This window comes from Oryx dammah, unplaced genomic scaffold (genome assembly GCF_014754425.2).
Source record: "Oryx dammah isolate SB20612 unplaced genomic scaffold, SCBI_Odam_1.1 HiC_scaffold_21, whole genome shotgun sequence".
NCBI lineage: Eukaryota > Metazoa > Chordata > Mammalia > Artiodactyla > Bovidae > Oryx > Oryx dammah.
Window position 1 is genome coordinate 76,784,120 of NW_024070205.1, and position 15,878 is coordinate 76,799,997.

The window sequence follows — 15,878 nt, forward strand, 5'->3', positions numbered from 1 at the left end:
CCTCTACCCCAGCTCTTTCCTGGGACCTACATCATGTATATTTCTTTCTTTCTTCTTTTTTTTTTAAAACAGAATCCTTAGTAGCCCTTGAGGACTCAAGGAATAGAGAATTTGTCAACCCAGCAGAGTTTGGCAGGGAGGGAACTGAATTGGAAAGAGAATGGGGGAGGCAAGAAACACGAGACTCTGATTCTTAAAATACTTGGTGTATCCACACCCCTCCTGGAGGATGAAATTCAGGAACGAGTCCTCAGTGGAAGCCAGCTCCCTCTAGCTCCAGGTGGTTGGGACCCTGCCTTCTCTTTCTCTACATTTCCCCTGCGCCTGTTGCAGCTCTGAACCTTCACTCCACCTTGGGGGATGGCTCTCCCAGTCCTGCCTGCGCACCACGGGCCTGTCCACAGTAGAGCGAGCAGAGCACTGCGCTTTTGGAAGGCAGCTGCCGGTGTGGCCCGGACACAAGACTTGTCAGCAGGCTGGGCCTCCTCTGCTTGGCCTGGTGGTGTCCTGGCAGGGAGCCACGGGGCTGCTGGTTAGAGAGGGGTAGCTCAGCTTTCTGCATTTGATTTCCAGTTTGGAAAGAGCCGTAGGCTCTGGGCCTGCTGGATCTCCCTCGGGCTTTTTTTTTTTTTTTCTCCCTTGGCTACACCACGTGGCTTCTGGGATCTTAGTTCCTGGACCAGGAATTGAACCTGGGCCCTCAGCAGTAAAAACGCCAAACTGTAACCACTGGACTGCCAGGAAATTCCCCCTTGGGGCTTTCTTCTCTTTCTTCCTAGGGCTAACTTTGGAGTCCTCTGAGAAATCAATAGGACTGAAGGGAATCAATAGATCAGAATCAAAGAATCCCAGGGCTGGAAGGCATTTTGTGTGGTGGTCTTGTCCATTTGCCCACCTGCATTTACAGATGCTAAACCTGGTCCTATTAGCTGAAGCCTAGTCCTTCCTTTGCAGGATCCTCAAGGAAGGATCCACCTGTCTCCTGACCACCCATCTCCATGTCTGAAAATTCTTACCGTCAGAAAGCTCTACCCTTAGGTCCCAGTTCAGGAGCACTTTTTTCTCAGTGGAAATGAGGTGATATTGGAACTTGCGCTTAGTTGGGGGCTGGGTAACAGAATCATACACATTTAATTTTGGATAAATATTTTTAGCTGGTATTTGAGGTATATATAAGTTGCTTCCCAAGTGGTGCTAGTGGTAAAGAACCTGCCTGCCAATGCAGGAGACATGGGTTCAATCCCTGGGTCAGGAAGATCCCTTGGAAGAAGACATGGCAGCTCACTCCAGTATTCTTGCCCGGAGAATCCCTTGGACAGAGGAACCTGGCGGACTACAGCCCATAGGGTTGCAAAGAGTCGGACACGACTGAAGGGGCTTAGCACATTGAGAACATGAAGATAGGGCCCTTAATTCAACCTGGGGGTCCGGAGAAGGCTTCCTGAAGAACCTGATGTTTGAGCAAAGTCTGAGCATTTAGAATCAAATAAGCGAAGAACACGGGCAGTTGGGAAGGGTACCCTGGAGCAGGAAGATACTGCATAAAATCACAGAGGTATCAAATAGGTAGTAATGAATGGTTGGAGATGGGAGGGAGATGTGGGCTGGTGATATAGGCCTTGTTAAGGAATCAAATAGCCTTTGAAGGGGTTTAAACAGAGAGTGGGATGATCAGATTTACGCTTTAGAAAGAGCCCTCAAGCCGCTTTGGGGAGCAAGCGGTAAAGAGGGAAAGGTTAGCAGGAAGGACTGTTAGAAGGCTATTAGGATAGTCCAGCTGAGAAGGTGTGGGTCTAATTAGGGCGGCAGCAGCTAGGATAGCAGGAGGGACTCGATTTGGGAAGAACTCAGAGGACAAGCCTTGGAGACTGGACAGGGCTAGAAGGAAGGAGGGATGCAGGAGGACCGTCAGCTGCCTAGCCTTCGTGACTGCGTGCTGCCGTTCACGGCGGTGGGGAACCGGGAAGGGGAAGGCTCTGGGAAGGAAATGCGGATGTGGTCGTCCATCTGGGTATCTGGGCTTGAGATATGGGTGGCCATAGCGACCTGAGGGGAGAGAGACTCATCTGGGGCCATCAGCACGCACCTTGTGTGAGTGGGGAACAGACCGAGACTGCCCAGTGTCAGCCAACCGAGGGGGAGAGTGGAGTCCCGTGCCTACGCCAGCATTGCAGGGGTGGACACAGGAAGAGGGGGACCGCGGAGGAAGACGAGAAGCAAGAGAGTCATGGGAGGCAGCGGGTCGAGGGCACGGGAAGAAGGGAATGGTCCCCGAGCCAAGGGTAGCAGCGGTGTCTGGGCAGATAGAAACCTCTGTGGAAGCGGGGAGCCTGGGCGTTGTTGCTGGGGCATTCCAGTGGAAGGCTGAGGGCAGAAGGCAGGTGGCAGTGAGTTCAGGAGCCAATAACGGAGACCTGAGAAGCGCTGTGTGTCGTCTGCTCTTGGCTGGGAAGAGAAGGGAGCACTGAGAGGGCACGAGCCGAAGGAGAGGAGGCCAAGGTGATTAGGGTGTATGGGCTTCCGTTTCTTCTTTCTTTCTAAGACCGGAAGAAGCTGGAACATGTTTAAGTGCTGAAGAGGGCAAGCCAGGTAAGGGGAAGAGGTGAAAGTCCGGGAGACGGGCGGGGAGTTTGTGGAGCATGTGTGGAGGAGACCCAGTGGTGGGGCCAGTGCCCAGGAGGCTTCTGAGTCATCGGGAGGGGCCCTGCTTCCCCAGAGGCTGATGGAAGAAAAGGAGGCTGAATGCACGCGTGGCTCATTTAGTTAGTGGGCAAGAGAGGCAAGACGTTGAGAGAGATTATTTCCAATAGCCTCAGTTTCTCTCTTCACAGTGGTGCCAGGCCAAGCCGTCTTACTACTATGCTTGTTCCAGCTTGGGGCTAAAAATAGAGCCATTCTCTGGATGAAACCTGGAGGAGGGCATGGCAACCCACTCCAGTATTCTTGCCTGGAGAGTCCCCATGGACAGAGGAGACTGGCAAGCTACAGTCTGCGGGGTTACAAAGAGTCAGACATGACTGAGCAACTAAGCAGAGCACAAGCTCAGTTCAGCTTTGAGCGTTTATCTCGTCTCCTATCAAAAGCACTGGGCCTCCTTTTCTTGGGTCCAGTGTCCCGTCTCTGGGCAGCCAAGTTCTGGGTATCTCCATCTGCTCATCCAGTTCCTTGGAATTTTAAGTAGCAGGACTCTCTCTTTTCCTCTGTGGATAAAAAGTAGTCTATAAGGAGATGTTGAAGGGTGGAGAAACGCAACAGACAGCGGAAGCAGCGGAGAGCCATTTTGCATACCCTGAAGCTGGGCTTCGGCTACTCCACTTTGGGGGAAATACATTCCAAGACTCATGGAGCCAGCCTGTGCCTAATGGGTGCTCCAGGATCTGGGAGGGGGCTGCATGTAAAGGGTGCTGTTGCCCTAACTCATTTGGGGTGTGATGGAACTTGCCACCATGCACCTATCTGAACTTATTTTCTATTGATGTTTTCAATTTTCTTATCAGGAAGGACATGCTTCGTGTGTCTGTAACTTGCTGGGCAAAACAGTACAATAAAATCAAGGATTTTTTATAATTTTAGAAATGGTGAACTCAGCTGCTGGTGAGAAGCATCAGAAGTGACTTACTTCGCACTCAGCTGTCCCAACCTAATCTGAAACACACATACACACACAGGTCTGTGGTTCTTAGCTTCAGCTACAGTCTAAAGTCTCCTAGGGAGTTTTAAAAAATACTACTGCCTTACTGCAGACCAATTAAATCAGAATCTCTTGAAAGTACCTGGGCTTCAGTACTTTAAAAAATTCCCCCAGTGTTTCTAATATGCAGCCAGGGTTGAGAACTACTGGTCCAGGCTAACCTTGTCATCACGACCATGTCTTCATGCCATTTCATCCCACAGCACCTGAAGGAGAAGGATGCCAACACTGGAGTAAATGAACGGGGCTGCTCACGGCAGAGGCAGCTGGCCAGGCGTGTGTGTGTGTCTGTGTGTGTGTGTGTGTGTGTGAACGGGGCTGCTCACGGCAGAGGCAGCTGGCCAGGCGTGTGTGTGTATGTATGTGTGTGTGTGTGTGTGTGTGTGATCTTCCTGTCTGGTTTCCCAAGGGCTGAGAGAAATCAAGATTTTGGCACACTTTCCCTTCATCAGGCACCCGGGTCTTACCTGTTGGCAAGTTTTGTTTTATTGCTTGTATTGATTTATTTTGGGAGGATCTCAGTGCAGTCTGACTAGTTGTTTCATAGGGCCTTATTGTACTTTTCATTATAGATTTATTGAAGTATAATTGACATATAGTAAATTGTACATACTTAAAGTGTGCAACTTCATAAACTTTGACATACATATATATGGCCAGTGGTAAAGAATCTGCCTGTCAAAGCAGGAGATGCAGGTTAAGTTCCTGGGTCAGGAAGATCCCTGGGAGAAGGGAATAGCACCCCACTCCGGTACTCTTGCCTGGAGAATTCCATGGACAGAGGAGCCTGGCGGGCTATTGTCCGTGGGATCGCAAAGAGTCCACACAACTGAGTGAGCGACTAACAGTTGCACTTTCACTGTAGATTAGTTTTCCTTTTCCAGAATTTTATATAAATGGAATACTACATACTCATAATCTTTTGTCTGACTTGTTTTTCTCAGCATAGTTATTTTGAGATTCATCCGTGTTATTGCATGCATCAATAATTAATTCCTTTTTGTTGCTGAGGGGTATTCAGCTGTGTGGATGTATCACATTTTTTAATCCACTCACCTGCTGATGGACACTGGGTTGTCCCCAGGTTTTGATACATCTGTTAATCCCGAACGCCTAAGCCTTCCCCATCCCCACCCCCTTGGCAACCACAAGTCTGTTTTCTGTGTCTGTGCCTCTCTTTCTGTTTCGTAGATATGTTCATTTGCATCATATTTTAGACTCCATATATAAGTGATATCAGTATGGAATTTGTCTTTCTCTCTTTGACATACTTCACTCAGTATGATCATCTCTAGGTCCATTCATGTTGGAGAGCTGTCAATTGACTGTAGAGCCCTTGTCTCTATCTTTTTGTCTTTGCTGATGCAAGGTGCCTCCTTCTTTCCTTGGGGTACCTGTAAGCGAGATGAAGATGGGATTTGGGGACCAGAGATAGAAACATGTATGGATGAATGGAAGGGTGGATGAATAGATACATAAAGTTCTCCTGGTGTCTCTCTGTTTTTTTCTCCATCTTTCTGTTTCTTTCCATCTGTTGTAGGCACTCAAGAAACAGGCAGTGGCCCAGATTCTAGCGCCCAGTCAGATTGCCGACCCATCTCTTTTTGAGACCTAATGACTGATATTTTTACCCTTTCCTTGCAGGTGTCCAGACACCATGCCACAACCCTGCAGACCGGACGTTGCCATGAAGTAGACGACTTCCTTGTCTGCTCTGTCCCCCATCCTCACCATGTCTTCGACTCAGGGCAGTGGGGAACACTGGAAGTCCCTGGAGTCGGTGGGCATCAGCCGCAAAGAACTGGCCATGGCTGAAGCCTTGCAGATGGAGTACGATGCGCTGTCCCGGCTTCGGCATGACAAGGAGGAAAGCAGGGCAAAGCAGGACGCAGAGCCCTCTCTGATCAGCTGGGATGAGCCCGTTCTGGACTTCTACAGCAAGCCCGCGGGAAGGCGGAAGGACCTCAAGCTCTTACGCCGTCTTTCTGGCTCCGATCCTACCCTCAATTACAACTCAGTCTCCCCACAGGAAGGGCTGCCCAACCACTCTACCTCCCGGGGCTCCCAGCCTGGCCCAGATCCCTGGCCCAAAGGCTCCCTGGCCGAAGACCATCTGTACATTTTTGATGGTTCAGATGGGGGGCTCTCCTTGTCCCCAGGACCAAGGCACAGAGAAGACTCTTCTAAGAAACTGTCCCCACCTCCTCTGCCTCCCCGAGTCTCTATCTGGGACACTCCTCCCCTGCCTCCCAGAAAGGGGTCCCCCTCCTCTTCCAAGGTTTCCCAGCCCAGTGACATCAACACTTTCTCTTTGGTTGAACAACCTCCAGGCAAGTTGCTGGGGCCCCGGATCCTAGAGGAGGAGGAGCTGGGAGGTGGGAGTCCGGGGCGGCCGCTGGGGTCCGTGGACTACGACGGTATCAATGACGCCATCACGCGGCTCAACCTGAAGTCGACCTACGACGCAGAGATGCTGCGGGATGCCACCAGGGGCTGGAAGGAGGGTCGGCGGCCCCTGGACTTTGCCAAGGACACTCCTGGGAAGCCGGTGGCCCGGAGCAAGACCATGCCCCCCCAGGTGCCCCCCCGCACATACGCCTCGCGCTGCGCCAACCGGAAAAACGCAACACCCGGCAAGAACCGCCGCATTTCTGCAGCCCCGGTGAGGACCTCTGTTTCTTCTGTGCCCGTCCCCCTTGTCCCTCAGAAACAGGACAGGCCCTCTTTCCTCTTCGCTGTCCGAATGCAGGTCTGCTCCACCCTCGCCCCTTCAGGGGCGACACTGCCTCTGACACGGTGCCCCAGGCCAGGCTGGGGAAGGGAGGAGGGACGCCAGGAGAGGGAGCTCCTTTTCAGGGCCAAGTTTCCTGTGTCCCGGCCAAGCGGCCCTTGTGTGTGTGGGCGTTTCTGAATGCCCGCTTAGTGATATTAGGGGACACCTGGGGTGAGGAGCTGCAGCATTGACTCCATGGCCGAACGGCCTCTGCTTTCTGACTTTCTGCTCGGCCAAAAGTGCTGCGTGACGATGGGGTTGAGTCCTGAGCCTGACCCATGTTTGGCACTCACGGAGCCCGTCCTGGCCAGACCTCTCAGCGTCTTGCGTGATGAACCGCGGTGCAGAGCCCTGCTGCCTCTCACCCCAAAGCTCCACTGTGCTCGCTCACTTTCTCTCTGTGCTCTCTCCCCCACTTCTCTCCGGGTCTCTCTCTCTCTGGCCTGCTGTCTTCTCCCTGTCCTCTGTGCATGCACGCGCATGCCTCTCTCTCACTGGGATAAAATATACATCCCATAAATCTACTCTCTTAACCAGTCGTAAGTATGCAATTCAGTGGCATTAAGTACATTCTTGTTGTTGTGCCATCATCACCATCATCCATCTCATTTTGCAGTGAAAATATTTAGAAAAAAGTATGCAGTATAACAATAATAGTTTCACTTTTATCAATACATAGTATACAATAGCAAAGTATTTACACAGAAGCACAGGGTAGGTTTTTTTTCTGGTTTATTTTATTTATTTTTTTTTTTTCTGGTTTAAAAAGTGTCAGCAGCATCCCCTTCAGGGAAGGACCTGAAGCCTGCTTCGTGTTTCACCCTTGGGCCCTGGAAACCCTGGCCCCAGAGGAGCCAAGAGGCACCCCTTGGCAGATGCCTTCTGTGCTAATGGCGTTCCACTTCATTCCAGCCTTGTTTTCTCCTTACCCATTGTCTTAACGGACACTGGGGCTTTCCCACGTTACGTCCCAGTAATTGGGATCCTCCACGACTCTGGAAAAGCCACGTGGTCCTTCCTTCCTGTGCTGGTTAAGAGAGTCCCCAGAGCAGAGGCAGCTCCTGGGATAAGCTGTAGGGCGCCAGGCTCTTTAAAGGCCCTGCTCCGAGAGGTGGGGCTGTTCCTGCTATTTATAGGGACAGGGAGAGTCTGTTCTCGCACAGCTGGGCCTGCTCGCACCGAGTCGGGCCACCCTGGTAGGTGGGCACCCCTGTGGCTCCCTTTCCCCCTCCCCAGCTCTTACCCTTCCCACATCCCCTGTGTGTTATCAGAATTCTTGGGGGAAACTTGATCCAGAGTCTCCTTGAAGAAGCTAGGGCAAAGCAGAGCTCTTGCCCGTTCTTAGGGGGACATGCGGCCTTGGTCCTCCCCACCCCAGCCTGGTGTGGGGGCTCACCCCAGGAGCGGGGCCCCTTCCGGCTCCCGGCCCACACCACCTCCTCGCCTTCGCCGGGCCTCCAGCGGGAGCGACCCTCCTCGTCCTGGGGCTGCAGGGCCAGCTAAGGAAACGGCTGGCTCCATGTGCCAGCATGGTGCCCCTGCTGCCAGCCTCTACCTTGCAGGTGCCCCTGGCCAGCATCAGGCGATGCCCCCAGGGCCTGCCGGCCGGGCAAACGTAAGTGGCTTTGTTTTGTTTTCTTACGGAGCCCGTGAGCGGCACTGAAGGGGCCTGCGTGGCCCTCGCCGGCCACTCTGTTTTCTGCCCCCGCCACCCCTCCCCTCCCTGTCTGTCTCTCTGTCTCTGTCACTCTGTCGCTCTTGCTTCTGTGGGTGAGCTGCTGACAGTGGCATTATTGTTTTGACTGGGACACAGCACGAACTTGGCAGGGCCGGGACCTCCCATGCCAACAGCCCCCACGCTGCCCTCCCCTCTCTGCACACCCTCCACCCCCGCCTAGGGGGCGAGGCCAGTGAAGGAGGGTCACTCAGAGGAAGCGAACTGGATATTCAAACGAGGAGCTCACTTGCTGCCATCTGCCCTGGGGCGGGGCAGGCAGGATGAGAGGTAGGGCTGGTGTGAGCAGACTGGTGCGCGGCTTCTCGGAAATGGCACTTTTACCCGATGCCGGCTGGCGCTCCATCTGAGCCGTCACTTCGTTCCTTGTGGGTGGCCTCCCCCGGGGCTCTGGGCAGGTCTGTCAGGCCAGACCTGCACCAGCCCCTCCTCCACTTTGTCCCCCCGGGGCTGTGCTGCAGGCCTTGTTGGAGGGCTGCTTTAAAACTCTCTGTGGATGACTGGACAGCCCTGTGGTGGAGGTCCTGTCTGAGAATCCCAGGTGGCACACACGTGTTCTTGGACCAGAAGCGGAGCTCAGGCAGGCTCCCTGACATTCCAGCTGTAGGGGACCAGCAGAGTAAAGACCCAGGAGGACCTAACCCTTGTAGCAGGTTCTTTCCTGCCCAGAAAGCTGCTTTGACACTGTATTCCTCAGACAGCATTGACCGGGAAGGCACGTGTGTCTGAGTCATCGCCTCCGTCTGTGGTCTGTTAGTCTCTCTCTCTGTTGCATCCCTGGGGCTTGCTGTGGATGTTGAAGTGTTGCCCAGGGCCCCGCTTCCTTGGGGACTGTTTGGGCAACCTGCTTCCATGGGCTTCCGTTCTGGGATAGGGGAAACGGCTGTCCGCTCAGCTTCCCGCCACGCCTCTGAGAGCACCCCCCAGAAAGTCAGCCCTGGGTCCAGGTGCTGCCTGACCTGCAGGCTTGAGCTTATTAGACACTGGCTTCTCCGGAAGGAGGTTTGGCCACACACACATCCATCTCATCTAGGCTTCCAAACTCAGCCAAGACTTCAAGTGCTTTTTCAACTTGGCTCTTAGTCTCCCAGGACAGTAGATAAATATATTCCTGAAAGTCCCACATTTTCCTACGCCCCTCTCGCCAGGAAGCCTTTACACCCAGAGGTTAAGAGTTTGGATCGAGGAGTGGCCTGTGGGAAGGGGATGATGAGGGAAAGGCTCTGAGTCAGCTGCTCTTCTCTTAAAGGTGGGCTCCCGGCCCCACACCATCGCCAATGGCCACGAGCTGTTTGAGGTCTCAGAGGAGAGAGATGAGGAAGTTGCTGCATTTTGCCACATGCTGGATGTGTAAGAGTTAAGAACGGGGTTAGGGAGGGCTGTGGGACGGGGAGGAGACTCACTCCTTTCAGAACTTTCTAGGCAGGAAGAAGAGCCATGTGTAATAGATCTCAATTATAACTATGGGGTGCTTCCTGCAACCGGTATTTGTAGGCTCTTTTGGAGTCTTAGAATTTTCACATTTTGGACAAAATTAATGAACCTTGGCTCTAACAAAGTATTCCAATCACTTAAGGAGCAGTTGCCCTTAGGAGCAAATATACCCCAGATAGAGATAAAGGGTGTAATCTTATCTGGAGCTAAAAGAGAAAGGAAATGGATTCAGAAAAATATTCCTCGGAACTTAATACGGAAAGCTGTGTTGTTTAGAATTGTCCCTAATGTTCAACTCAGCTTGAGAAACGTTTTGCAGCTGTAACAAATGTGTCAAGGACATGGTTTAGCAGAGATGCTTCCCTGCTGTCCCCATCCTGGCCTGAAGACCTGGAGGGCCGCAGGCGGGGTGGAGTTGGAGGGGCCCTCGGGCCTCAGGACGGAGGTCCCAGCAGGCGTCTTGTCCGCCACTGTCTCCCGAAGGCACAGGTCTTCCCCTCTCTTCCTGTGCAGCCTCCGATCCGGCTCTGATGTCCAGGACTACTCCCTCACCGGGTATGTCTGGAGTGCTGTCACCCCGAGCCCGGAGCACCTCGGGGACGAGGTGAACCTGAAGGTGACTGTGCTGTGCGACAACCTGCGGGAGCCGCTCACTTTTACCTGCAATTGTAAGTCAGGGGGAGGCGGCGTGGGCGTCCTCAGAGGTGGGGCAGGGGTGACTGTTTTGAAACCCCAGACTGCTTCATTGGCTGGTGCTGGGCCTGCAGGGCGAGGGGGCTCAGGCTGAGCCCCGCCTGCCGCAGTGACCCCCTCGTTGCCCCCCCGCCTCACCCCTTTCAGGCTCCTCCACTGTAGACTTGCTCATCTACCAGACCCTGTGCTACACCCGTGATGAACTGAGGGATGTCGACGTGGGTGACTTTGTGCTGAAGCCCTGTGGGCTGGAGGAGTTCCTGCAGAAGTGAGTGAGCGGGTAGGGCCAAGTGGGCAGGAGGTGGCACGTGTCTTCTGGGGCGCAGGGTTGTGAGAGGGCTTCGCAGGGGCGCGCTGGGCTCGAGGCCTGGCCACAGGCAGGACTCCTGCTTTCTGGGCATACTCTCAGCCACGTCGCGCTTTCCCCAGGAGCTCGGTCTTCCAGAGGGCTTGGCTGGCTTCCTGAGACAAATCTGCTGTGGAAAGAGCTTGGAACTGGGATTGGGCAAAGATCGTATCTGCCTGCAGACTTCTGCACGTGGAGAGATGTGTGGGGGCGGTGGGGGGCTATGCTTCTCCTGCGCTAGATTATGAGCAGTGTCTTTACGGCCGGGGTCAGGAGGAGGACTGGGCAGAGTGCCCTGCAGGACCAGGGGTAAGAACCACAATTGCTCTCCTCCCCTTTCCTCTGCCGGCGAGCCCTTGCCCCGCTGGCATGCGGGGCTGGCTGTCCTCCCCACCAGAGGCGCGCCTCCAGCGCCCATCCGTTCGGCGTCCTCTGCAGCGAGCAGCTTCACTGGAAAGTCTGATGGGGACCAGTCTTCTTTCCACTGCTCCGGGCTCTGGGGGGCTGGGCTGGTGGAGAGGGGGCTGCACCCCTCGGGTGGCACGGCTGTGTGGCGGGCTGCAGAATCAGCCAGAGGTCAGCGGATCAGGAAACAGAGAGATCTGCCCTCCCCCTCAAGCTTCAGCCACCTGCTCCCCTTGTCCCTGGCTGCCTGGTGCAGCCGATGCTGGGAATGGGGAGAAGAGGCTGCCTCTCAGGGCTGAGGGGCTGAGGGGCGTGCGGGGAACACCGCCACTTGCTCCTTCCCTTCCATGCAGGTCGAGAGGCAAGGACGCCTGATCTGTGACTAGAGCCATTCTTGGCTGGCTTCTCAGGGGTATTGTGGGCCCTTCCTGTCTCTGTGCCCTCAACAGGAAAACTGAGAAAAGAAGAGGGCAGGGCCCTACATGGCACAACTCCAGGGAAGTTCAATGTATACTTACTTTCCCCCAGAAGAATAAAAGGGGCCCCAGACTCAGGGGCTTCTGGCAGAGAGCCCCTGCCACTGACAGAAGGAGCAGTGGGCACCGTGGGCACCTAAGCTCAGCGGGTTGGGGTCTGGCTGCCTCTTAACTGGTTGTGAGACTCTGGCCCTCAGCTTCTTCTGTAAAATGTGGCAAGGGTTATAGATGAGAACACCCTGATGAGCAATCCCTAAATATTCCCAGAGAAGGACCAGTCCAAAGAGAGGATCCAGGTCAGCTGGATACTGCCATTTCCTTTACGGCCCCTAGTCCTTCAGCCCGAGTTCAGAGGTGGTGGATAAGTGGTCAGGTGCTGACTTCTTGCCAAGACGCAGGGGGAGTGTCGCAGGCGAGGTGGAGGAGGATGGTTGGTCCTAGGGTCAGGCCTGTCTCCCTCTACCTTGAAGGCACGCAGAGGAAGGCCTTCCACAGAGAAAGTCAGGCATGCTCTCTGGGGACTTGTGTCCATCACTCTTGGTCCAGGAGCCCCTCCTCCACCAGGGCTCTTCTCTTCCCTCTCGTGTAATAGAAAAGCCCAGGCCCCTGAGTACCTGCCTTGAGTGGAGGTGGGAAGGCCCCTCCAGGGGCTCCAGAAAGCTGCTGGCTCCCAGGAGGCCCTGGGTTTCCTCCCCTGGCCTAGCAGAGGGGCTGACGCTGAGTGGGAGTGGCAGTCCAGGATGCAGGCTGCCCCGATAAAAACCTTGAGATGGTCCCAGGGGAGGGCTGGGTTTCCTGCTGCCTCCCCCACCTGCGCCACCTCTTCCTTCCTCCCGGGCACTCCCGCCAGCCCCGCCCCATGGCCCAGCCTCTCCCACCCCCAGGTTTCGGCTGCCACCCAGTCTCAGCAGGGGGGGCCCAGTTCAGAGGCTTGGCCCCTCTGGATGTGGACAACTCACTTAACGTCCTAGCGGCCTGGCTTGGCCGTGGGCCTGGGCCCCTCTGTCGGCTTCTGCACAGAGCTCTCTGCGTTGCTCTTCTCGCTGTTTCTGGCCTAGACTCCCGACTCTGCTGAGGAAGGAAGTCCCTTTCCGGCTTCTGTTCCCCAGCTGCTGGGACCTGGCCCAGGCCTGCTGAGCTGGCCTGCAGGGGGGACTCTGTCTGCCCTTATCCCAGGCTTCCTTTCTGACCAAGGTTCGGCTTGGGGCTGGATCACCGGGGGACCCCCTAGTGCGCCTTCTCTGGAGCCTGGGCAGGGTAGGGGCACGGAGGTCTCGTGTGTTGTCCTCTGAGCAGGGGTAATGGCATACAGGTCGTCTGTAGAGATTATATTGTTATTCACACTCACATGACCCAGAGGGAGGTGAGAAGCAGGACTTTGGTTGGGGATAATTCCACCTGGAATCTTGGCGGGTTTGCTTGGTTGGCCTCAGCAAAGACCACAGTGTCGGGGGACTTAAGACCACCTGTGCTGGCTTCTGATCTGTCCTATATACCAAAGTTAGGCTTCCCTGGTAGCTTAGTTGGGATTGAATCTGCCGGCAGTACAGGAGACCCAGGTTCGATTCCTGGGTAGGGAAGATTCCCCTGGAGAAGGGAATGGTAACCCACTCTAGTATTCTCGCCTGGAGAATCCCGTGGACAGAGGAGCCTGGCAGGCCACAGTCCATGGGGTCGTAGAGTTGGACACGACTGGGCAACTAACACACATATATACCAAAGCCAAGAGGAAAACTGAAGTCGCTCAGTCGTGCCCAACTCTTTGCAACCCCATGGACTGTAGCCTACCAGGTTCCTCTGTCCAAGGGATTCTCCAGGCAAGATTACTAGAGTGGGTTGCCATTTCCTTCTCCAGGGGATCTTCCCAACTCAGGGATTGAACCCGGGTCTCCTGCATTGTAGGCAGACGCTTTACTGTCTGAGCCGCCAGGGAGGATGGAGTTTAAACACTACCCCTGAGAAATCTGTTTCCCGCTCTCTCCAGAAGTTCCCACCCCTGGAGTTGAACCAGTGATAACAGTAATAAATACCTAGCAAAGTTAGTGTTTGTACAGACCGAGGATTAGCTGTATTAGGTAGCTTTTCTTTAGACACACCTCTGTTTCTTTCCCTGAGTTCTGCTGTGACATTTCCCAGCAGCCAAGGTAGAGGGTACAACACAGGTATACTGCCCCCTCCCGCCTCCCCTTCCTCTTGTTTCTCTTGCCCCTCGGCTGAGGTGTGCACTTCCCTTGAAAGTTCCACTGAGTCTCTAGGATGCTAACGGCCGTGTCCCTCTGTCCCTTCAGCAAGCACGCCCTGGGCAGCCACGAGTATATTCAGTACTGTCGGAAGTTTGGCGTCGACATCCGGCTGCAGCTGATGGAGCAGAAGGCCGTGCGCGGTGACCTGGCCCGCACGGTTCGTGTGTGCCGGGGAGGGGGGCCTGCACGGGGACGCGGAGCACGCTGCGTGGGCCTGGGGCAGGAGCGGGGGGCTGCGGTAGAGGCAGCGCCCTTCTCTGAACAGGGTGCTGCTCACACAGGTGAATGATGACCAGAGCCCCTCCACCTTGAACTACCTCATCCACCTGCAGGAGAGGCCAGTCAAGCAGACCATCAGCAGGTGAGAGCGGGTGCCGTCCTGGATGTGGGCCAAACAGAGAGCACGAGGGGACCCTCGGGACACCCCTGCTTGCCTTTCTGCCGGGGCCCCGGCTTCTTGCAGGTGTCGGGCACGGGGTCCAGAGTCTCACAAGAGAAGACCCCCACTCCAGGGTGTGTGACGTGCCTTCCCTTAGTACTTTACCACGTTCTCCAAGTAAGAGGGGGCCCACAGAAGGGACTTCTGGCCTTCAGTCTGCATGGGACAGACGGGAAGAGCAGAAACCCCCTTAAACCAAAGCCTGATTCCTGAGCTGAGGAGGAGGGAGAAAATGGGTCTTCCAGAACACTGGATCTGTCCTGATTTCTCCTATGACATTTCCCTGTCCCAACTCCTCAGGCAGGCCCTGAGTCTTCTGTTCGACACTTACCACAATGAGGTGGATGCCTTCCTGTTGGCTGATGTGAGTACAAATTCTAGAGCTGGCCCAGCGGCCCCAAACTTCTTCCTGCCCCTCCCCCCGTCCTCCTGGGATCAGTGAGCCCTAAAGGGATCTGGAGCAGACACTGAAATCTATTAGCAGAGCGCTTTTCATTCCTCTAGCACATGGGCACGCCAAGACTGCCGGCTGTCGGGTGGCTGGCAGGTGTGTTCAGAAGGGTTCTGCTCCTCTGTGGGAGCAGGTCAGGAGGCATTCCCGGATCTTCTCTCTGGAGCACAGCATCTCTAAAGCTTAGAGACATAGAGTTGCTGCCCCGCTGCAGAACTCGAATGTCCTGTGAACAAGGCCAGGAACCTCCTATGTGCTGAGTCACAGGTGGCAAACCATCCGGAGGTGGAAGATCCCAAAGGTAGGCAAGGGCCAGGACTCTCCCCACTTGGATTCACATGGAGTTTTAAGCCTCAAAACCATAGGAATAAACATGTACCCCACATGCTGTGACGGAGAAGGCAATGGCACCCCACTCCAGTACTCCTGCCTGGAAAATCCCGTGGGTGGAGGAGCCTGGTAGGCTGCAGTCCATGGGGTCGCTAAGAGTCAGACATGACTGAGTGACTTCACTTTCACTTTTCACTTTCATGCATTGGAGAGGGAAATGTCAACCCACTCCAGTGTTCTTGCCTGGAGAATCCCAGGGACGGGGGAGCCTGGTGGGCTGCTGTCTATGGGGTCGCACAGAGTCGGACACGACTGGGGCGACTTAGCAGCAGCAGCAGCAGCAGCAGCCACATGCTGTGAAGTTGAAGAAAATCACATAGTGGTCTTCAAAAATAATCCCTGTCTCATTGATGCTGTTTAAATGGTGGTCATCCTTCTGGGGGAGCTGGATATAGCTTTGTATCTAGCTCACCCCTCCGCTGACTGCCAGACTCCCTGCTCTAGCAGCCTCTGCTTGGACCTTTACTGTGATGAGAGATGAGTTCTCTGAATGCCTTTTTTGTACTAGTCTGGCCCTATGTTAGTGGCCGCTGTGGGTGGAGAAGCATAAGAATTGTGTCAGGCTTCCGGGAGCTTGTGTTCCTGCCAAAAGAATGAAATAGTAACATAAAGCTATTAGTAGACAGAACAGGTTGGTATTGGGTAATCAAGGGCTCTTTGAGAGTGATGTAGAGGGGGACTGCTAGGGAAGGCTCTGAGAAGGAAGTGAGAGTTTAGTCTGTGATCTGCATTTACTTAGGTAGTCAGGGCAGGGAAGGTGAAGGGATTCCAGAATGGAAAGCCGCTGGAGCCATGATGCAGG

General features: G+C 54.6%; 1 protein-coding gene across 1 annotated transcript in view; it reads left to right on the top strand.

The window, feature by feature from the left end:
* PIK3C2B (phosphatidylinositol-4-phosphate 3-kinase catalytic subunit type 2 beta) overlaps positions 1–15,878 on the top strand; it is a 66,561-nt gene that overhangs the window by 14,502 nt on the left and 36,181 nt on the right. The window contains exons 3-9 of the mRNA XM_040262999.1: positions 5,336–6,353; positions 9,449–9,549; positions 10,147–10,301; positions 10,474–10,594; positions 13,842–13,953; positions 14,078–14,157; positions 14,536–14,599. Coding sequence (XP_040118933.1) covers positions 5,424–6,353; positions 9,449–9,549; positions 10,147–10,301; positions 10,474–10,594; positions 13,842–13,953; positions 14,078–14,157; positions 14,536–14,599 — 1,563 coding nt within the window. The 5' untranslated portion in view covers positions 5,336–5,423. The remainder of the gene's footprint in view (positions 1–5,335; positions 6,354–9,448; positions 9,550–10,146; positions 10,302–10,473; positions 10,595–13,841; positions 13,954–14,077; positions 14,158–14,535; positions 14,600–15,878) is intronic.